General features: G+C 50.4%; 4 protein-coding genes across 4 annotated transcripts; 1 reads left to right on the top strand and 3 right to left on the bottom strand.

The window, feature by feature from the left end:
• Positions 1–1,356: 1,356 nt before the first annotated feature.
• N7525_006555 (Na+/H+ antiporter Nha1) lies at positions 1,357–4,647 on the top strand (the record flags this gene model as incomplete). Its single annotated transcript, XM_002568934.1, has 1 exon — positions 1,357–4,647. The coding sequence occupies one exon, from the start codon at positions 1,357–1,359 to the stop codon at positions 4,645–4,647; it is 3,291 nt and encodes a 1,096-aa protein (XP_002568980.1).
• Positions 4,648–5,734: 1,087 nt separating this feature from the next.
• On the bottom strand, positions 5,735–9,023 carry N7525_006556 (tethering complex subunit PEP5; the record flags this gene model as incomplete). The annotated part of the gene is made up of 9 exons (XM_002568933.2): positions 5,735–6,112; positions 6,170–6,568; positions 6,619–7,125; positions 7,174–7,509; positions 7,562–7,795; positions 7,846–8,478; positions 8,538–8,831; positions 8,889–8,957; positions 9,009–9,023. 9 exons carry the CDS (start codon positions 9,021–9,023, stop codon positions 5,735–5,737), a joined length of 2,865 nt encoding a protein of 954 aa, XP_002568979.1.
• Positions 9,024–9,403: 380 nt separating this feature from the next.
• On the bottom strand, positions 9,404–11,737 carry N7525_006557 (uncharacterized protein; the record flags this gene model as incomplete). The annotated part of the gene is made up of 1 exon (XM_002568932.1): positions 9,404–11,737. The coding sequence occupies one exon, from the start codon at positions 11,735–11,737 to the stop codon at positions 9,404–9,406; it is 2,334 nt and encodes a 777-aa protein (XP_002568978.1).
• Positions 11,738–12,752: 1,015 nt separating this feature from the next.
• On the bottom strand, positions 12,753–16,395 carry amdX (putative C2H2 transcription factor (AmdX); the record flags this gene model as incomplete). The annotated part of the gene is made up of 3 exons (XM_002568931.2): positions 12,753–12,855; positions 12,918–16,247; positions 16,302–16,395. The coding sequence occupies 3 exons, from the start codon at positions 16,393–16,395 to the stop codon at positions 12,770–12,772; spliced, it is 3,510 nt and encodes a 1,169-aa protein (XP_002568977.2). The 3' UTR covers positions 12,753–12,769.
• Between the last annotated feature and the right edge of the window lie 5,630 nt (positions 16,396–22,025).

Here is a 22,025-nt window from a genome sequence, read left to right on the forward strand (position 1 = left end):
TCACCCAGGTGGTACATCCATTGTACATAACAGCCCGCCGGTGGACTTGGAAATCTTCGTATCGTCTTTTCGGAGATACGCGCGGGGGGCGCGGGATGCGCAGTGTGCATCGTGCATCCCATTGATGGAATCTTTGCTTTTTCTTTACCTTTTATTCTCCATATTTCCCCGGAAATACTTCGTATGTATGTTCACGATGTTGGGTTCTCAGCATCAAATTCCCCCTGGAAGTTTGCAATCCGTCTGAGACTATTTGTTTTGCTTTTACACAATTCCCAATTCGAGTTATTGATTGTATTCTGATTCTGATATTCCTGGATACGTACCTATTGCATGTAGTAAAGGGGAATCCTACATACCAAAGTACATACTTGCTAACTAGTTACTTAACAGTCTAGTAAGATATTATTAAGTTATCAATCCATATCGTACTGTATATTCCGTACTCGTACATAAAATCACAAAATACGCCCCGATTCCCCACTAGAAGCCTCCATAATAATAGCCCAGAAGACGCCACCGACCCAACTGACCCAATAAATCTCGATGATCCTTGATTGGAGTCTTGGCAGGGCTGGTCGATCTTAGATTACAATACCATTACCATACGGCAATATTACAGGGCAACTGGAAAATCAGACACATGCGGTATGCTGTTTATGCAGTTGGACTCATATTTTATAAGACTTCTTCCCTTTAGTTCTCTATATAATCCTAACTCTCCCTCCCTTTAGTTCTCTGCATAATCCTAATTCTCCTCCCATAAACATCCTAATCTATTGAGGTCCTCCGCTAGCCAAGACAAATTCCGCTTCCGACGTGGGTCTTGAAAGTCTCGGCTGACGAATCCCGCCGTTTCCAAGACTACTTCCTTCTGGATAATCTCCCAAAGACACGCTTTCTTCTGTTTGGCCAAGAGCCCCCAAGACTCTCCGATTTTTTTTTTCTCCCTTTCTCCCCTTCGTCCTCTTCCAATCCGAATCAGTGCCTGAACTTCCCTGAAGCCAAGCCTGGGTTCTTTTTCTTCTCGAACGTCTTGCCTAGCGCCTCCGCCCCCCATTGGCATCCCCAAGCCCTTGGCCACAGTCTGCGCCCCGCAGAATCTGCACCGTCCTCCACATCGAAACCGATCGGACGGACGCTCGAATCGCGATACCTCATTCAGCCCTACCAGGCTCGGCAACTTGGCTTTTCGATCACCGATTCATCAAGGCATGAAGAGCCACGCGAACCAACGTTCGAGGGCGGAATTCATCCGGTAAATTGCTCGTTGCGGTACGAAGCCCGAAACGGGATCCTACAAAAGTTCCCGGATAATATAATACAAATCGGCGTTCAATCACCGACATCCTCACCATGGCGTGGGATCATCTGGACATCGATAAGCCGCATCTGGCTTACATGATCCTGGGAGGTTTCACAGGCCTGTTCATGCTGTGCTCCTTGTTCGTCAAGGAGAAGCTGTATATCGGCGAAGCCACCGTAGCCACGATCTGTGGTATCATTTTCGGTCCCCATGCGGCCAATTTGTTCAATCCGCACGAATGGGGAAATATCGATAAGATCACCCTCGAGTGCTCGAGAATTGTCCTGGTCGTGCAATGTTTTGCCGTAGGCGTTGAGTTGCCCAAGGCCTACATGGAACGGCATTGGAAATCCGTTACCTTGTTGCTGCTCCCCGTCATGACCTGGGGTTGGCTGATCACCAGTTTGTTTATCTGGTGGATGGTACCTCCCCTGAACTGGTTGGAGGCTCTAGTCTGCGCTGCCTGCGTCACAGCTACCGATCCCGTCTTGGCGTCGTCTGTTGTTGGTAAGGGAAAGTTCGCCAAGCGTGTCCCCAAGCATTTGCGTGACTTGCTGTCTGCGGAGTCCGGATGTAATGATGGCATGGCTTTCCCATTCATTTATCTATCCTTCTACATCTATCACTATCGGCCTCAGGTCGGCGAGGTGTGGCTTCACTGGTTCTGTATCACCGTTTTGTACGAGTGTATTTTGGGTGCTATTTTCGGCTTCACCATCGGCTACGTTGCTCGCCATGCGATCAAGTTGGCCGAGCGCAAGGGACTGATCGACCGTGAGAGTTTCTTGGTGTTCTACTTTGTGCTGGCTGTCTTCTGTGCTGGTTCAGGTGCTATGCTGGGCATGGACGACCTGCTGATCGGATTCGCTTGTGGTGTTGGGTTCAGTAACGACGGTTGGTTCACGGAGAAGACAGAGGAGTCTCATGTCTCCAACGTTATCGATCTTCTCCTCAACTTGGCATACTTTGTCTACTTCGGATCTATCGTTCCCTGGGAGGACTTCAACGCCCCCGAGCTCGGCATTACCCCTTGGCGGCTGGTGGTGATTGCGATATTGGTCCTCTTCTTCAGACGTATTCCAATCATGCTACTACTCAAACCGATAATACCGGATATCAAAACCTGGCGGGAAGCTCTATTCGCAGGGCATTTCGGTCCTATCGGTGTCGGTGCGATTTTCGCCGCCATACTCGCTCGAGCGGAGCTGGAGAACGACACCACACAACCTTTACCTGAAAACGAGCTCCCACAGCCGGGAACCAGCAATTATTATGTTGTCAGGCTCATTTGGCCCATCACTACATTCATGGTCATTACTTCCATTCTTGTGCACGGCTCGTCTATTGCAGTCTTTACTCTGGGTAAACGCATCAACACCTTGACTCTCACCCTGTCCTACACACAGGCCAATGAGGAGGGACCTTCATGGATGAACCGTCTTCCTCGTGTGCAGTCAATCGCCAAGGGCTCCATGTCCTTCCGCAAGGCGGAGGATACTGATGCCTCATCGGACGAAAAGCTTCCTGCGTACCCTCCTGGTACGTTACCGCCCATCGGTATGCCTGGCAATTTCCTCCGTCGGCAGCGTGACGAGGAGCTAGATAGCGAATCACAAAGTCTCGAGTCTTCTCGCCGCAAGCCCTTGCGGAGACGTCGCCGTAAGCGTGCTGCCGGTGTCGGAGGCCCAATTAGCCAGTCTGCTATTATGCCCGCTCCTCGGCCCGCCGAGGATGAGGTCGGCGCCGAAGAAGAAAAGCAAGAACTGGAAGCGCGCGATCGTGTTGAGCGTGAAGCTTCTACGCCTCATGCCGAGCGGGATCGTGTCGGTCGTGAGCCACAGCTAGAGGCTTATCAAGAGGGCCAAAACATGGTCATCGAAGATGAAGAGGGCAATGTTCTCGCGACTGAGGATACCTCTCGTATGTCTCCGGAAGAGAAGGCTGCGCGCATTGAAGCGCAACGCAAGCGTCTGGAAACCGATAAATCAGGAAAATTAGCACCGTCTAAGAGTCAGCCCCACCCGAAGACCGAGGGAGAGGAGATCAAGCACTCTGTTGAGGAGAAGGCTGGTACCTCATACGGAAATACCCTCAAGAAGTGGACCAACTGGACCGGACTTGGAAAGGACCGGGCCACGGACCAGCCAGAGAAGGCTGAGAAGAAAGAAAAGCCCCCCAAGGCCGATTCAGCCAAGCCCAAACCTCGTTCGGCTCATGCATACCAATTCGGCAACACTATTATTGTTGAGGATGAGGACGGTGAGGTGATCAAGAAATACACCCTTCCCGGCAGCAAGAAGGGCGAGAAGGCCCAGAAGGAGCCCACCATCCCTGGTGAAGCACCTGTCCGACGTGGTCTTACCCGCATGGGAACCTGGTTCGGTATGGAGGAAGCAGGCGAATCCTCCCAGGCTGCCCAGGAAAGGAGAAAGGATGACGACTGGACCGCCGACGATGGCATTCGATTCACTTTGGCCGAGGACCCCCAAGTCGCCTCTCAGGGCATTGGCCACAAGGGCCGACGTATGAACAAGCAGGAATTCTTCGAGCAAATAAAGGGCCTTGACGCCAAGGGCCGCCGGGATGTGGTGCAGCAAACCGACGCACCGGCACCAGTTAAAGAAAGGGCCCAGCGCGTTGCGAAGGAAGAAGTGAAGGCCGAGGAAAAGCAAGAGCGTCGCCTTTCTGCTGCCGCTGTCGCCGCCACCGCCGGCGCTAGCACCATCCCCGAAGAAGACGCCGAAGCTCTGGAGTCCGAATCCGAGTCCGTCACCGATAGCGACGTTACTGACGACGAGTCTGGCGACCACCGCGGCTCCCCTAACGTGGCTGCCTCACTGGCGAAGTTCTCGCGTGGTACCTCCGCCGCCCAAGAACGCCGCAACAACCTCAGCCCTGCACCACCCCGTATCCGGGACCGGCCTCGCCGCGATTCCGACGATGATGGCACAGAGCGTATCCCACCTTCACGTCTCCGCCAAGCCGCTGGTCTGACCGCGCCCCCGCGCCAGGCTGACGACGACACAGGCGAGACCCCAGCCGAGCGTCGCCGCCGTCTGGCTGCCCTGGGTGTGGAAGGCGACGAGTCCGAGAACGATGATGGCTCGGAGTCGGATGATAACGCGATTTTGGAGGAAGAGACGGATATTGAGGACAATGAGAACGGCGAGTCCAGTCAAACGAGCAAGAACCAGACCGCCGAAACACACAAGCCCTCTGACCAGTCTTCTCCATCTGGATCTGGATCCGGCTCCGGCTCCGGCTCCGGCTCCGGCTCCCAGTCTGCCTCCCGCCAGATCCCGCGTGTTTCATGGGGAGGTGAGAAGGGACGCGAGCTTTAAACGAGTGTTTTCTATTAGACAGTCTGTATCTCAAGCAGTCAACCGGATAAAAACCTCATTACTGGATTGTTTATCCCGCTCTGAGTCTCTAATAGTCGTCCTCGGCCATACAGAGGAGGCATCACCGCACTCCTCCCGACTCCGGGTCAGTACTGGAAATGTATATACTCAGTTTCTATTGCTTCAACCCTTTTGTTTCCAGTATATTCATGTATTTTCTTCTCTCACCCACTGTGCATATTGATTGCTCTTGCATCTAATGATCTTGCTCGCCGTGATCGACTTGCTCATTTTATCTTGTATGATTCCTTTTTCTTGACTCACTGCTGTTATTTGCTAGAGCGAGTTTAACTCTACAATGCATTCCTTACATGGACGTAAGCCTCGTTCTCAAAGTACTCTAACGTTCCTAAATACATATGTGTTTGTATCCTGGTTTAAATCTCTTGTAGTATATTACTACAGAACAAAACGAAATGGACCTCTATTTGGGAAAAGAGATATAGGAATTGAAGTATGATTCCCAGGATATAAGTCCCGGGTAGTCATTCTCCACCAGCTGGACTGATATATTCCACAAGTGTCATGCAAATAAATATGTATTTTCTCTTCACCTTGCAATGAGCTCTTTTATTTGTACTTCATAAGTTGATCCCGTTTGACAACAATTAAAATTGGACACCATGGCAAACCCCCCTCTCTGGCAGCTCGTTTCAGCCTCGGTGGCCGAGTGATCCTAATCGCTGGTAAACAGCACCATCCCCTAAAGACCTCAAATAAACTCTTAACACGTTACTAGGTGGTGGTCGGGGTTGTAGTGGTCACAGATAAGTCCTTGGAGTATCCACGGTGTCATTGTACGTCTATTCAAGATTAGTATCAAGACAGTACAGGTGCAAAAATTTCGCTTAGAATGACTTGCAGGAACTGCTTCTCTCCCTACTGTCTACTACATTTACCAAGAGAAACAACTTGATCTAATTCACAAAGATCGAGGTATCAAACGAATAAAACCAGCTCCATATAAACACGCCCAAGAAAAGAATAAAAACCATATCTAAACCGAGTGCAGTCAATCCCACCCATCTTACTCCATGGTACTCTGCGGCCTCATAATACCCCTTCCGAAGAACTCACTAACAACCCCAAACCGATCCCGCGAGCGAGACAATTCCCCCTTGAACAAATCATGCTGATCCGCGGAATCAACCTGCCGTTGCCGGATGGCGCGCAGGGTCGCATTGGTCGGGGCGCAGACGGGACACTGTGCGTCGTCGTCGAGCTTGTTCAGACAGCGCTCGTGGAAGGAATGCTTGCAGAGGAAGTGGACTGTCGGGAGATCGAGGGTTCCGCCGCAGGATTGGCAGCGGCGGGATTGGAAGACTACTGGTTGGGTGGTTAGGTGGTCTAGTTCTTGTTGTTTGGTTTCGGTTTCGGATTTGTAGCTTGTGATGAGGCGGCGGTTCTGGAGAGGGACGGATTAGTTTTGGTATCGCTGAGGGGGCATGTTGAGGGAGCTTACGGTGGTGATTTCTTTGCGTTCACGGTCGATGTTGTCACTGAGGTACTTCTTCACGCGGCCCATTGTTACTACCGCGTTGTTGCTGAGCGCTTGGATCACCTGCAACGGGGAGAGGAGGCCGTCTTGGTTGATGCGCTGCAGGACTGCGTCTAGCTCGTCGCCTGCTTCTTCGAGGATTTTCGGGCTCGAGGCGAAGTATGTCAGTGCGTCGACGTAGAGCTGAGGCTCGTCGGGCCCGTACCGACGTAGCGCTTTGATGGCACCCTGTGTATCCTTTGCTGATGTGAAGGAACGGAAAATGTCCAGGCGGAGACCTTCCTGCTCGCGGACGAGAGTGGATCCTTCCCTGAAATTGGACAGGTCCGAGAGGAGAAGCACGTTGGATGTGGAGATCGGGATCTAGGCGGGTTAGATATGAGTGGCGATAAATGGGCGACAGGATAACTCACGTCTTTTCCTTCGATTAGTTTCTTGGCCTTTGTCTCCCATTCCTCTCTTTCGGCAGCATCCTTCTTCCCCTTTGCTGTGTCCAGGTACATTTCAAACAGTGTTGTGAAAAGATCGACTTTGGCGTCCTGCTTCAAGTCCGCCTGCTGCACCAAAGTCTCGAGGAAATCGATGAACTCTTTGGGGTGATCCACAAATGCAGAGAAGGCTGTTCGCGGCTTGGGAATGTCATAATCTGGCAGAGTCTCTTCAACCCTGTCTTCATCTGTCGCCGTCTCGGGGGTCTCAGCCGGAGGTTGTGTGCGGGTACCAACATGCATATACCGCAAAGGAAGGAGCGCAGCAAGACTTTGCACTGTGCTAGTAGGCTGTTCTTGGGGCTCTGATGACTGTTCTACCTCCGTGCGTGGCCGGTACTGACCAGAATAGTAAACCTTGAACAGCTCTGCTGTCCGCTCAGGGCAATGTGTCAGCAATACTCGAGCGTACTTCATCAAATTGTGATAGGCCTGGCACCGATTAGCTGGGTTCCTCCAGATGACACAATTGAGACATACCACTTCGGGATCCAACCGCCAAATGTATTCCACTGCCTCAGCGTACTTTTTGGAGTCTTCGATTAGGATATCAACGACCATGTCATTCTCGCCATGCTTTGTTGCAAGGTAGGCTGCTTGCTCATAGTATCCGCCTTGGCGGCACATTGCAATGGCAGTTTCAAGATCGAATTTCAGCTCACCAGGAGCTTTGATAAACGAGTCCAGCTTGCTTGTGTCTTTGAGCTTTGCGTAGCAGTTCAGAAGAAGTGTTGTATGATCAACCGTGGCACGGCCATGGTCATGTAGCTCTTCAAGGTACTCAATCAAGTTGTGAATACGTTGGGTATCCAGGTACTGCAACAACAGTTAGTAAGAGGAAGAATACCGAATCCCTATCCCTACTAACCTTGCGAATGACCTGAGAAGGTTCCGTATTATCAATGGCCCGGAGATACTGCTGCATAGCGGTATCATAGTCGCCTCTCTGGTACAAAAAGTCACCATACTTGCGGTAGATGGCATTCTGTTGTAGCGGATCAATCCCAATCTTTTGCGCAAGATTAATAGCAAGGATGTAAAGATTGCGCTCGTATAAGATTTCGAGCTTTTGCTGAAGTGTCTTTTCCCGATAACGGAAGATCTAAAACAGGTTAAAAGAAAGACCAAAACAACATTATAGCATCTACATACCTTTCCATCTGTCGTAAGAAGAAACAAGTCACCCCATTCCATGAAAATACGTTTCATAGGTGACACGAGTGCTTCGCTATGCGCGATGAACTTGAGATCAGTATCGAGAAGAGTGAACGTGGTCGTGCCAAAAATATCCTCCGCCGGACTAGCAGTGTACTTCCTTAGCGGATCCGACTTGCCAGTTCCAGCTTTGGGCGGACAGACGAGAGCCACATAGTCGCGAAAGGCATCAATAGACGTCTTCGGGCCCTCGAACGCATAGCTCGCACCACGACCCCGCGGCCCATATGTAAAGATCGCCTCCTCCCGAGCAATGAGGATATCCCCGCCCTCTCTATCCAGAGTCATGCAGCCCAAGCCGCAGCCCGTATCTTCCAAAACGCGCGCAGGCTGGCCCTGCCCTCGCCCGGCGATGACCAACGTCAAGATACGGCTCGTTGTTGAAATGTAGAGGGTTGTAACGGCGCCTGTTTGCGTTTCGAGACCGGTAATCGGTTCCTCGGATTCGAATACTATCCGTTGTCGCGCGCCTCGGTCGTGGATTAGGTCGCCTCGGATGATCGTCACGGATCCGTTCGCGAAACCCACTGCTACCTGTGAGAGGTCATCGACGGCCGCGAAAGCCGATATCTATACCACTGTAAGTAAGTATTGGACCGGGTTTATTCCCGCTTCGGATGTAAACGCACCGGGAACTGCCTCCTGGCATTTTGAACGGAGACCGTTGACAGACACCGCGGGCCTCCATCTTTCTTCTCCGTGTCTAGAGCCCAGACTTTCAGAACCGGCTCGTTGGATAGATCCTCCGCAAGTGTCACTAGCAGAGCGGTATCGTTTATCTGTCGCATGTGCGTGATGGAGCCGGTATCGTGAGCCTTGAACGATCGCACGATGCGGAAGGCTGAGGAGACGATGTGGACGAAGCCATCGGTAGTACCAACGAAGAGGTTCGCGGAGCCGGTGCAGATACTGGAGAGGTCGCTCTAGGGGTGAGTGTTAGCTATGTTGTGGGCTGGAACAGCGGAAAGTCGAGGCCTTACATCGAAGATTGAGGAGCTGTCCTCTGGTAGCTTCACCGGCGACACGTCGATGAAGTTGAATGCTTTCCACTGTTGGTTCTGTCAGCTGCGGTCTATCAATAGGAAATCCGGTCGTCTTACTGATGTCAGCGCCATCTCGGCTCGCCATTCATTGAGATGTGTGGGAGGTGACGATGCGGTTCGGAGCTCTCCCCGCTGGCGCTCGGGCCACTTGGTTCCTGACGTCGATCTACGGCTGCCAGGACGACGTTCTCTCTTACTTTCTGTTACTCCAAATGATTGATTGTTCGTTTCTGGAGCAAGTTGTAGCTTTTTTCCCATGTCTGCATCTGTAAAGCATGCAATTACCATAACCAATATGTATTGCTAAAAGAAAATGTACCGATATATGCTAGGACTATGAGATGCGAATCAACTTCGCTAAGCTGAAGCTTTCAACACGCTATTGATGATGGGATGATGGGGAAACAAAAAGGAGAGAGAAAAATAGTCGTCATAGCATCAAGGAACTCTCGTTATTGAGATAGATCCATGTTTATAGGGGAAGGCTGTGCATCAGAGGTAGGAACCGCCTTGAGATGCTGACTCGGCCGAGCGCTGTCCTTCATGAAATCGAAACTTTGCTGAAGCCAGCTACCAGCATCTGCAACTGCCTGACTGAGGTTAAAACTCTCCATTCCTTGGTGAACACCTTGCCCATCCTGGCCTGTTGTTGGCACCGATCCGCTTAGGGTGAGGGGAAAGGACGCGACCTCTGTGGCAGATTGATAAGTTGGTTGCTGATCCAACTGTTGCGCCGCTGACTGTGGGCTTCCTTCATCTTCACCTGACTGGGATTCCGCAGTGTGATTTTCGTTGTCGACAGATGTTAATCGACTCCTAGTAGAGGGGGAGGGGCTTCCGGTATTAACCGTCTTTTTCCTCTTGGAGTTTCTCGTTGTTGGTGAACCTGAGTCTGGCCGGGATGCACGCTGTCTCTTTTCCGTGCTGAAAGCATAGGGTGTAGCTGCATCGAGCATGAACTGCGTATTCATTTGCGTCATGTTTCTGTTCGTAGGTTTCAAGCTCCGATCTTGACCAGCTTGCTCAGTGCTGAAATTGAAAGGCGTAGCTGCATCAAGCATGAATTGCGTGCTCATTGCTGGCATCCCGTCCTTGTTCATGGATTTCGAACTCCGCTCTAGATCACGTCGAATTGACTCTTCTAGACGGTAGAATGGAGTGACATTTGCTGAGTGATACGAAGCATTGGGTGAATGCACTGCTCGGTCCGGATTCGGTGTATGTTGATTGTAATATTCTGGACTGTCCAGGTCGTCTTGGAAGGATTTCTGAGCATGTATAAGGGCAGCCTGGGTCGAAAGCTGGGTATCATGGCTTGAGGGTGAGTCTAGCCCTGAATTTTCTCTCGGCAAAGCCGTCGAGTGCAATGATGTTACCCGATCTGAAACTCCTAAAGGTGGTGGCACTTGCTGGGCAGAAGGGAGATCATCGTAGGTGTTGTGTTCGATTGGTTCAGTGATATCTGTGTTTTGTAATGTCGCTGTATCTTCCTCGTTCACAGCATCAAGTTCCGCTGCGACCTGACTCGCCGCAAGGTTGCTCTCTATGAGATCTTCCTCTTCTGCGAACCTTGTTTCTTTCGACAAAGTTTTGTGGCTTGAATCGTTCTTCATGGGTTCCTCATTATGAACTGCTATTTCTTCAGGGGCCGAGTGTTCAGGCTCGGGTTCAGCAGAATCCAATGCTTGATCCCTAGCTGGACTAGGACTGGCGGGTGCGGGATCGACTGTGGATTTTTCTTTCAGGGGGCTGTCCTCCTGCAAGAAAGTCTCTTCTTGCAATATACTTTCATCTTGCATGGGAGATGTCTTCTCCTGTTGACTCGAATGCTGACGGAGCCACCTCCGATATTCAAACCTCGGCAGCTGAGAGGAAGAATTAACGATTCGGAGAGATGCTTCCTGCGGCAAATGGGATTGATGATATTGTTCGAAAGGCGATAGTTTGGGAACGGATGGAACCTTGGGTAAATTTGAGGCGCCCAATGGATTCGACCGTGGGGATGGGTGCTCCTTCAAATTCATACGAGCACCCTGGTCTGTCTTCGCCGCCACAGCTTTCATAGGAGGAAATTTCATTGGTGACCCCGGCGTCTGTGGGACCTGGACTCGAACAGAGCGCGGCATGGGTCGACGAGCTTTATCTGACTGACGAGAAGCCACAGATATTGTTGGCGAACTCGGCGGTTCAAACTTGGTGAAATTCATGAGCTTTCGATCCTTCTTCAGCCAGTCCACTGTCCTAGGCGGCATTATTGAATGATCGTCAACTGTCGACGACGGCGGTTGCTTCGATTTGGTGGGAGATCGTCGCGGGGTTGGTTCCTTGGATTGTCTGTGTGGCGATTTAGAGGGCGAAGAACGATCCCCAGTTTGCACCGAGGTCCTTGGAGAGTTGCACGATGTCGCAGGAATCTCCGGGCGACGAGTACCAACCGATAGACCTTCTCGGTACTTCGGAGCCCGCAAATCAGTTTCCTGGACCACCCGCTCGGGGACATTTATCTGCCGGGTCCTCGCTGGTCCGCCACTCTCCCGTGTCCTATTCTTCTTCCATGGATTGACCCATCCCTCATTGAACGGGCCTCGGAGCGACGCAGAGAGAATCAATAGTGGTCTGCCCTCCAGATAAGACTGCGCCAACTTCTCGACCCGCTGACGCTTTGCAGCTCGGGCAACGTCATCCAGCTCGTCATCCGAGGCAATCAGATCATCCGAATCTATCTCGGAGGGCGGAGGCGGGCATGTTTCGAGGGAAATCGGGGAGACGGGCCGCGGATAGGGCATTGGGTTGGGTTTCGAGCTGAGCTGAGATTAATTGTTGGGTGGAGAAGCCGCGGGAGTCGGACGCTGCGATAGAGGGGTTTCGGGGAGATTCTCGGAGGTGGTATTCATTCCCGGTGCAGAGGTAGGTTGCCCATATGCGATTGACACCAGGCAGATGTATGTACCGGATATTCTACCACCGGGGTTGTCCACAGGTTGCCTCGGAAGCAAACTAGTGTTCCACTTCCATATTTTCGTCCAAGAACCGTACAGCGTGCTGGGTATTGTAGAATCAGTCTTTCTCTTAGTATGAGTTTGGTTTAAAGATTTCTTTTGAGTGTGTCGGAGACTGAGTGAAGCGGTGCGGAGAAAATGCACAAGCAACCCAAATAGCAACCCGTAGTCTTGGGTGGTTACAGAGCGCTTGGACCACTAGTTAAATGCTGAAGACAGGGGCCATTTCCGCGGCCAACTACATACTCATACTAGCATATATAGATTGTGGTGTAGCAGTCTACGTATTCCTATAACAACGGACATTTAAGAGAAGGTAAATCATATTCACACGAAGTAAAACTCTGGGTAATCAAACACCGCACAGGCAAAGGGAAAAAGAAAAGAAATAAATCTCACCCTCGACCGAAATCAGCAAGTCGAGAAAGAAATAAGTAGAAAACACTCCACTTGAATCATCAGAGCACAGCAAGGACCCGGGTCAGGGTGATACAAGCAAAACAATAACGCTAGCAAGTCGGGGAAATGACATGACATGAGCAGGCAATTTGTCTATGACACAGAATCAAAGTCTCAAGCAGGGTATCAAAGTGTATCAAAGGCGATACGCATGTGCGAATAAAGCCGGAGGGAACGGGTGCAGGTTATTGGTGCAGATACACATGCTTCGATGTAATGGAGGGGATGTTGTTGCCTTTGATTATTTATTCATGATACACGGACGCGAACGGGAAACAGGAGTTGAGGAGATGGGGGAAATAAATATAGATCGAACATTGGGCATTCAAACAAGGTAATAGAGGGACGGTGTGGTGGTCATTAAGGGGTCATCATCACGGAGTGCTCGGTACGCTCCTTCATTCGCATGGCTTGGGCTTCCAAAGAACGGGCCATCAGTTTCGTCACTGCGGATGGGTGTTAGAGAAGCATTCTGGTTTGTGAGATTTTGGGAATCGGGGATACTAACCTGGCCAGACAGCAGCTCGTTCCAAGATACTGGCTGTCGCAATCAATATTTTACATCCGTATCCCCCTTCCACAAGACTGGGCAACCGTTGCACGGCACTTAGCGCGGACATGGAATTTCCATTTTGGAAGTGGCGCTGCATTTTCATCTCAATACTCCCCAAGATCTCCTTGATCTTATCGACCAGCTTGCAATCCTCGTCTTCTAGTAGCATGACTCCAGGTACTTGAGTCAAATCGACATCGTCGCGGCCAAGTATACCAAGGTAGGGGCCCACCCGTTCTTGAACGGTGGTGATCCACTCGGCCAGCACCTGTGCACAATCGAAAGCACACAAGGCGCACTGCATGGGTAGTTCACGCGACGAGAACTCGGCAAAGGTATTACCAAGACGATCGGACATAGAGATGGAATCCGCTGCGTAGAACGCGGCTTTCCGTAGGTGCTTTTCACGCTTGGATTGGCCAATCTTGTAGATGTTGGATAGTGTCTGCATCGGCTCGTCTTGTGTCGGTGTCTTCGATATCGCTAGATCTGATACTCCTAGATCTGCGATGGAGTCTCGTCTCGTGTCAATGTGACCCGTGAGAGACGGATCCACAACGTCGTTCATCGCAGCATCTGGGTGCTGGAAAATCTCAGTGCCGCGTGCGAGCTCATCCGCCATGCCATTCCAATCGCGTTGCCAGAATGCCTCTTTGCAACGACCTAGGTTGACGAACAAACGAACATAGGCTAAATCTAGTAGGGGGATGCTGTCTGCAGACAAAGGTCCAGCCCCGAACGGATTCGGTCGCTCTAGGCTGTGGACAGGGTTGCTGGCCCATGCCGCCTGCCATGCGCGTAGAGCGGGCTCGATGTGGGATTGCATAGCGTCTGTCTCCTGGGCGGTCCATTGCCGGCCCATGTGCCGTTGGCGGGTTTCCCAGATGTAGTTGTGTAGTGAGTAGATAAGTACCAGGCAGCCGAAAGTACTAGGGCGGTTTTCAGAATTGGACAGATCGTCGGAGTTGTAGAACAGATTCGCCGATTGACTCTGCTCTCGTTGGCTGGCGGTCAGAAGAGACGTCAAAGCAGCAGAGAAGGACAAAGTCTTCTTCGAGGCGGTTTGACCACCCATCTGCTTCCACGCCTGAGGTGATTCGGCCGCCCAGAGATCCTCTTCACAGGGAAGATCAAGGCGGATTTCCGAATTTGTGAGTGCAGGTGCATGGTTGTAGGCGGAGACCAGGAAGCTGGAAAGAACAAAGATAGCATAGAGGGTACGTTTCCTCTCCTCTACAATCTTCCAATTCAGCCAGTCTCGACGCTCTTTCGGTTGACTAAACGACGAAGACATCCAGTTTTCTGAGTCATCAGGAGAATCATTTCCGTTGGTACCAGCAACGAGATGGTCTTGCGGCAAGTTCTTGGGATCCAAGTGATGTGTCAATTCGGCTGCGCGCGCAAGGCTGACCAAAGCAGCACAGTGTGTGCTAGCAATATCTGCCGACGTCTTGTCACCGCAAGTGTGGCCGTATATTACGTTCAGAAGCATTGCCTGCACCAGCCAAAGTGGGGTATTGTGGACGGAGCTATCGCGGGAGGAATGTGAACGATTCAGAGCAGCAGACATGTCGGCCTTTCGTCGTTCTTCGAGATATAACTGAATCATCTTTTTCGCGGCGTCGAAGAGATCCTTGGAGGCGGCAGATTCGTATTCGTAAAGGGCACCGATAGCTGCCATGGAGAGGATCAGACAACCCCCGCCTCCAGCGACACCGGTCGAGCTGAGATTGAGGTGTCCGCTTGGCGTGCGCAGGTTGTTCGTGTACTGGGGAGCTTGGAAATTGAGGGTGGGGATATGGAGAAACGGGATGTGGGGGTGGAAGTAGGTGATGTAGGCCGAGATGTACCGCTGCAAATCTGAGGTGCTGGGCAGTTGACCGGAGCTGTTGAAGCCGGTCGAACGGGCGAACAACTCACGACTGTTTAGAAGTCCACTTGCGGGCTGGGAATACTTGCGATGATTGAAGCCAGTCGGGGTCGACATGCTCGCTAATAGAGCCTGTCGTGTGGAGTCTGTAAATGTATCCGTTGAGACTGGTGAATGTTCATTTCGTAGGGCACTATTCGGGAAAGGAACGTTGAGAGGATTAGGAGATTCTCCGTTTGTTGCCAGAGAGGAAAACATACTCTGCGAATGTCCTCCCATGATGGGCTGGCCGACCGAGGTCATCGATGGAGGAGTGGCATACGTCTCAGAAAACGGATTCTGGGCCATTAGAGACTTAGGCGACACCGTCTCCGGGGGAATCCCCAGATCATTCAACGTCGTCGGGGAAAAATCGATCGCGAACTGGTTGGCCGGGTGGTGCGCAGGGAACGGGTTATGCCACCCATTGGAGATGGGAATGCGATTCGGGCCATCCAGCATGGCCTCGCTGATTCCGCTCTGGCTACCAGTGCTCATTGCTGATGGCGAAGACTCATCAACAACCGAGTCATTGCCATTTCCCATAACCACACCTGTGTCAAACCCGCTCATCCAGTCAAAGTGCATCTCCTCATCCATCATCGGATCCGCAGAGGATGGGAGTCCATTGTGATAGTGGCCGAACGGAGACGAGGGCGAATCGTTGAAGCCTTGCGGGGATCCTGCAAAGTGCAATTGCGCTGGGTTGATGGTGCTACCGTGACCCATCAGCATGCCATCGATGCCCGTATCAAAGCTCCCATACACGGGAGCAGTCCGAAGTCCTCCGGACATGTCCATGGGGAGTCCGGAAGTTTCGATCTTGGAAAGGCCGTTCATTGAAGGGTGTCCAGATCCGAATCCCCTATAGTCCATACTTGAGCCAACTGAGGAACTAAGGCTGGGGTGATATGTGTGACCCGATGGAGTGGGCGCAGATGACGGATTACCGGCACCGGGGATACCCAAGGCCGCCCCGTCAACGTGGCTGATGGTGTTGGCCCTCGGGCGCATCGAAGAAGATGAACTATTGGCAATGGAGTTCTTGCGGACCCGGTTAGCACCGGGTGCGGCGCCAGTGCTCTCACGGCGACCGTTTTTCGGTCGAGAAGACGGCGTGGTGGTCATGTGTAGCTTCTGCTGGTGGCGCAGGAGCAGATCCCGCCGAGCGAAGCACCGGGCGCAGTCCGGACACTCGAATGGTTTTTCCTTTGTGTGGGAGCGCTCATGGCGCTTGAGGTGCTCCAAGCGCGCAAACGAGCGACCGCAGGTGGTGCAGACGTGGGGCCGAGGCTTGTCTGTTTTAGGGGGCGGAATGTTGCCATTGGCACCCGTTTGACCATTCAGGTCGGTCTGCTTCTTTGAGTCCTTTGGAGCTACAGAGATATGGGTAAGAATTGCACACAGGGAGTTGTCTCAGCCAAACTCACCAGGCATATTTCCCGGAATCTCGTGGATACTGGCAAGGTCCACCACTTTTGGGCTATGGTCCCGATCTTGTCCGACCATAGCATCCAATAGCATCCTAGTCTTCAAAAACTCCTCAAAGACCAGAGTGTCGACCACTGGCCTTGGAGGGGGAAGTTTGCGACGTGCGGGAAATTGCTAAGGGAGAGAGGTTGCGTCAATCTTATGATTGACCGAAGATCGCGTCTGCACGATATTTGAGGTTTCAAATTTGTACAATGTGCCGCATCGACGACTGTTCCATCCAAATGACATCAAGTCAGCATTTGTCTCGTATGATGCGTAGAGGGTGCTATCACAACGACCCAAGGTACCGAGGCAGGCTATCAGGAACCTTGCCGTGAGATAGATGAATGAGGACCCACCAATAAGGGAAACAAATTTACAGTTGGTCTATCGAAGGTCGCTGCGTACCCAGGAAGATAGTGTTGGATGAGTTGCGACTAAATGCAAGATATGGGGACCTGGGACGGGTATGGGGGATATGGAGCCTAGCGCTGACGTCTGTTTGGGGAGGTCGGAAACATCAGCGAACCGAACTAACATGAATGATGCTCGGACATAGCACTTTGACCAGATCACTCACATCAAACTGGCGGAGCTAGAGCAGTGACTTTGGATGCTTTAAACTCGGGCATCCATTGAGGGAATTGATCTCGCAACTCGGAGGAAGTTGGATAAGCCGGAGATAACCGATGGAGTGCAGATAGGCAATTGTCGATAAGCAAAGAAACCACAGAACTGGGAAAGCGAAGTTGTTGGGGAAAAAAAGAAGAGGATGGGCAGGAGAGGTGAAGTAGTTGGGAAGTTCGAAATTGCCTCCGAAGGTTGGAGTATTCAGAGTCGTTCTACAGCAGAGGTACCTGGGCCAGGGTACTTACATACACCGTTGGGGTAGTGGCAGTAGTGGCGGGTAGAGAGCGAGCCGGGAAGTACAGTGGAGTAAGTACAGTGGAGGTACTGACGATAAGGGGGTCCGAGGGCAAAGGTACACCGAAGGTACATACGAGGCAACTACCAAAGCAGGGCGATGTCAGGCCCAGACAACCAGACAATCAGACAAGTGGTAGAGGAGCCAGCGGACGGTACCGATACAGAGAGCAGATGGTGGACCCCAGACACACGGGCTGGCCGTGTCTGCCAATGATGCCCCCACGATTAACTAGGGTCATACCAAATGCGGCGTAGACTGGAACTTATGCCCACGCACGTTCAACTCGATGCCCACCAGTTCCTGACTCTGGTTATCAACGAAATTCATTGGTCTCCAGTGGAGACGTACTTGCCTCCTCGGGATTAGTGGCGTAACGCCAGACTTCACTAGTATTGTGCTATTTAGGTACCATTTTACATCCTCTTTGAAACAGCTTTGATGTGATGTGGAATGCAATTGAAGAATGTTTTGTTTCAGAAAGGAATTTGGGAATTTGGGCTGTTATTATGATATCCATGGATTAAAATTGGAGTAACTTATGATCACTGGTACTGTAGTGTACATTGGGATACTCCGTATTCCGTATATAACTAATACGCTGCGCTAACCAAATTGTCCATGTTGTTTTATAATTATTTAATCTCTAAAGTATCGGAGTGGGCCCGAGTGTTACTGAGAATAACAAGTCCATACACGTTTATAATAATGGTAATATATATGTAGTATATAATCATGTAGGCGGCAGGACCTCGTGACAGGTTCTGGTTTCAGTTTTTATTTTTATTTTTCATTTTACTCATTTCCAAGAGGAAAACCAAGGGGGCGGAGTGTCCGGGTATGATTCAGCGGAAAGATCCGCAAAAAAGAGGCCATGCGCCATTTTTGTGGGGGAGAGTCAAAAAAAAAAAGGGTTCGTGTGGGGGATTTCCCAACCCCAGAGAGACCATAAAACGGAATAGGACATGCGGCTGTTCTACAATTGGACGTGCCGGCAAGGGATATCCTCCGGTTCCTTATAGCACATGGTCTCAAAGTGGCGAACGTAATTTGAAAGGGACCATTGGAAATATATTGGCTCCTTTTTTTTTTCTTTTTTTTTTTGGGCTCCCCCAGACTTTTAATTTGCCTTCCCCGGAATCTGCCCCCTGAGCGTTTTCTAGAATCCCCATTCCCGTCGCTGTATGAACTCATTGCGCACGTTGCGCCACGTCATTTTGAGTTTGGTCGCACGGAACGAGGATACTCTAGCCTATTAGGCGTGCAGCCGACCATTGGATCGGTGTCGAATCTGGGGTTATGACGAGATCCAGTATTTCGGTGCTGGCCCAACCCTTGGATCATTGACTAAATTGACTTGGATATGGACAAAGAGAGCAGAGGTCACACAGAAAATAAAGGATTATTTATCGACTCGCTCCCAAAGTCTCTCTTTTTTCCGAACTTCGCCATTGGAATACGTTATAGGCTCGCAATTTGGTCGCACGGACATCTTTGCAGAATCCCCGGACTTGGACAATACACTAGTCAAATTAGCACACTAGAGCGAGTCTAAGGAAGCTGCAGGTGACCCGAGATGAGTCAAGGGTGGTCGAGTGACAAATGAAACAGCAGTGCCGTAAGCCACCCTTCTAAGCTCCAATGCAGTGAGCTGTCTCTTAAGTTGTGTTGATGCTGGGGTTGATCCGGGCTGTTAAGATGTCACTGGCCAATCCCCTAGGTGGATGAGTAAATAAGCTGCAACTCAAGGGTCTGTCTGAGCTTCCCCTTAAGAACGTTGACATACCTAAAGGCATCCGACCAATTTCCAATAGTCTGTATGCTTCCATGCACGTTTAGATGAAAAGGGACTTTAGCCATAGCAATATAATTGCCGTGTTGAGACCCCGTGAGCAATGTGCGATATTTCTGACAGCGAGCCACAGAGTATACCCCTAACTCCTTAGATGAACCAGCGCGATTTTTTTCTTCTAGCAAAGACATGTCTTACCTAGGGATTTGAAGCATCGTACAACAAACCCCAAACACAGTTCATCGGTGTTGAACATAGCTAACACGATGTTACGCAACCCAGCGAGGCTGCTCGTAAATGTAAATGACGACGGGCCATCTAACCTAATTAGACGGATCTCATGCTCAGGAAACAGTCTTGCCCTGACATCCGCCAGCTCCGGCCAACCTTCTGATGCAGGTCCAACACATTAAAAAGGTCATTGCTTTGTCATGAGCTCGGGCAGTAAGTCAGGGGCAGACGCCATTGACTCTGATCATACAATGTATACATATGTACGGAGTACGGAGTACACCTAGGCAATACACTAGAGGCTACGGTATACATCGTAAACCAGCCAGCAGGGACATCCTTGAATCCACACTAGCCAATATCGAGCGCCGAGTCCATCAAACGTTATTGCGTAACCGCGCTTCGCGGTTCTCTGTACCATATGTACAACGCATATCAAGTATTAAGACGGGTGTATACACGTTTTCCACCCCGTCATGTTTTAGTAACACTCAAGACAAATAAATTACAGATGATACACCGGCTCAGGCAATGTCTATGTTGGAGAGGCACGAAATGCCCACATAAATTCTCCGAAGCGCGCACACCCTAGCCCTGTCACGGGGGCCAAGTGGCCAGTGCTGGTATCAACGCGGGATGGCGGAATTTACACCCCTGATCGGACTTTAGGCCGTGCCTTCAATGTTTCTTTTTCGTTTTAGTCCTTACCGGGTATCACTACCCGGTTGTGTGGTTTATTATCTGTGAAGAATACTCTTTTGTACAGAGATAAGGCGTCATTGGCTTGACCTTAACAGTCTAGATAAACATTGTAGATTCCCTGCCCAATTGACTTTAATGTAAGCAGATTAAACCGAAGAAGAATATTGATGCACCTAGTTGTTAATCCGCCTCCTACGTGACTCTGTCTAGTCTCCTGAGGCTCTGAGTTGTCTCGCCTCCGTCATTGTAGGCCTAAAATGAAACCGTTAATGGATAGCAAGCCAGACAAGAATGGTTCGGTTTAATCAACCGGACCTACCATATTTTAACATATTTGTAACATTTGATAGCCTTTTTAATTTGTGAAGACCAAAAGTAAATACTGCCAGATCGAGCGGCATGGGGTGACAGCACGGCACGGATGATCAGCGTTGGGGCATACGAGGACCCAAGACGTGGATAACGGCAATTAACAAAAATATATCCCGGTCAGGACCAAAGGCGTCAATTGTCGCACACGATCACGATCAACTGGCCAACCACATATTTATTTGAAACACGCAATCGAAATCCAAGCAATAAGAATTCATCGCAGTATAGTGGATAGCGGAAGATACGGAGACTAGTGGAGCTCCCGCGAGCTATGGAGAAATTGGAGAAAGAAATTACAGGCAGTCCTTGGAATTATTATTGTCCACTTGTGCAGTGCGTGGATAACGTACGGGTCCTGATAGCACAAGGGAGCTGATACGGCATGGTCGATATTATGACTACAGTATATTAACGATAACAAATAACGCCTTATAGCTATCAAGATTTATATATACTGTACTGCGTAGTAACGTTATGTCTCCGGGCAGAACGGAGTACGGAGTACATGTAAGTAGCAATACTACCTCGGATGCAGATCGCAACAGCTGCCTCCTATGCAGCAGTAATAGTCGGGAAAGGATTTCCCAGCGCATGGACAGGCGCTCCAACACGCAGTCTGACTGGATGGCCGGAGTCCCTGCGTGGACGATCAGAGTTTAGTGTGGGTATAAGGTCGGATCATACAGGATGCGAGCTGCCAATTGTACGGCTGCGTCAGAGTGTTCGGACCTACCTAGGAACAGTGCATTTTCATCAAGGAAATGAGAAGCATTTGTGGCGAGTACTAGAGTTTATCCAGCGCTAATATCAGACATGAAGATGTTTATATTTAGTTGGATCCAGTACGGAGTATCCAGTAAGATGCACACCGATATCGAATGTAACATCATATGCTCGATAGGATGTGGACTAGACAACCCTTGTACTTGGAGTCATATGGTCTTTCAATACTTCGTACTTTACGTTGAAATTACCGATAGGCGGAATAAACCGCGCGATTTCTCCGATAAGAGAAAAGAAAGAGGCTGGACCTGACAAATTGATATCGGAGAGATTTTGACCGGAGAACAACCGATGTAAAAATGGAGCTGTTTTAGCCTGTTTCTGTTTCTACTTTGCTAACGCCAACGCGAGAGCAGTTAGATCTGATATGATTGACCAGACTGGCTCGGGCGTGCATTAGCGGTATTTATCCCAAGCACGATGACGAGGGAGAAAGTGAATACAGTCTTAAGCGGATTGGATAGGAGCAGACTTGGCCGGTAGATCAGATCGATTGGTTTTCTAGCGTGAGGTACCTTGCGTAGTATGCAGTCAGCTTTGGAGTCACTTATGTACATACCTATGTAAGTATACACCCTGCTTCAAAATGTATGGCCACTCTCAAGATGTAGACACTACAGACACGCCAATATACATGTACTTCTCAACTGATTCCGATGTCTCGTGCCGAGCAACACAAGCACAACAGTCAAAACTGTCTGACATTGAAATGCGTTCAACAGTCTCCATTCGAATTCATGCATGTCATACCTAGAGCGTCAATCCACTCCACAGCCTCCATATGCACTGGTGCCATGGCATCCCACTATCCATACGATAAATGTTCAATATAGCGTTGAGTGGGTCTTTTCGCATTAACAGCGCAAAGAAAACATC

Source organism: Penicillium rubens, assembly GCF_028828025.1.
Source record: "Penicillium rubens strain IBT 27055 chromosome Unknown utg000003l_segment0_segment0, whole genome shotgun sequence".
NCBI lineage: Eukaryota > Fungi > Ascomycota > Eurotiomycetes > Eurotiales > Aspergillaceae > Penicillium > Penicillium rubens.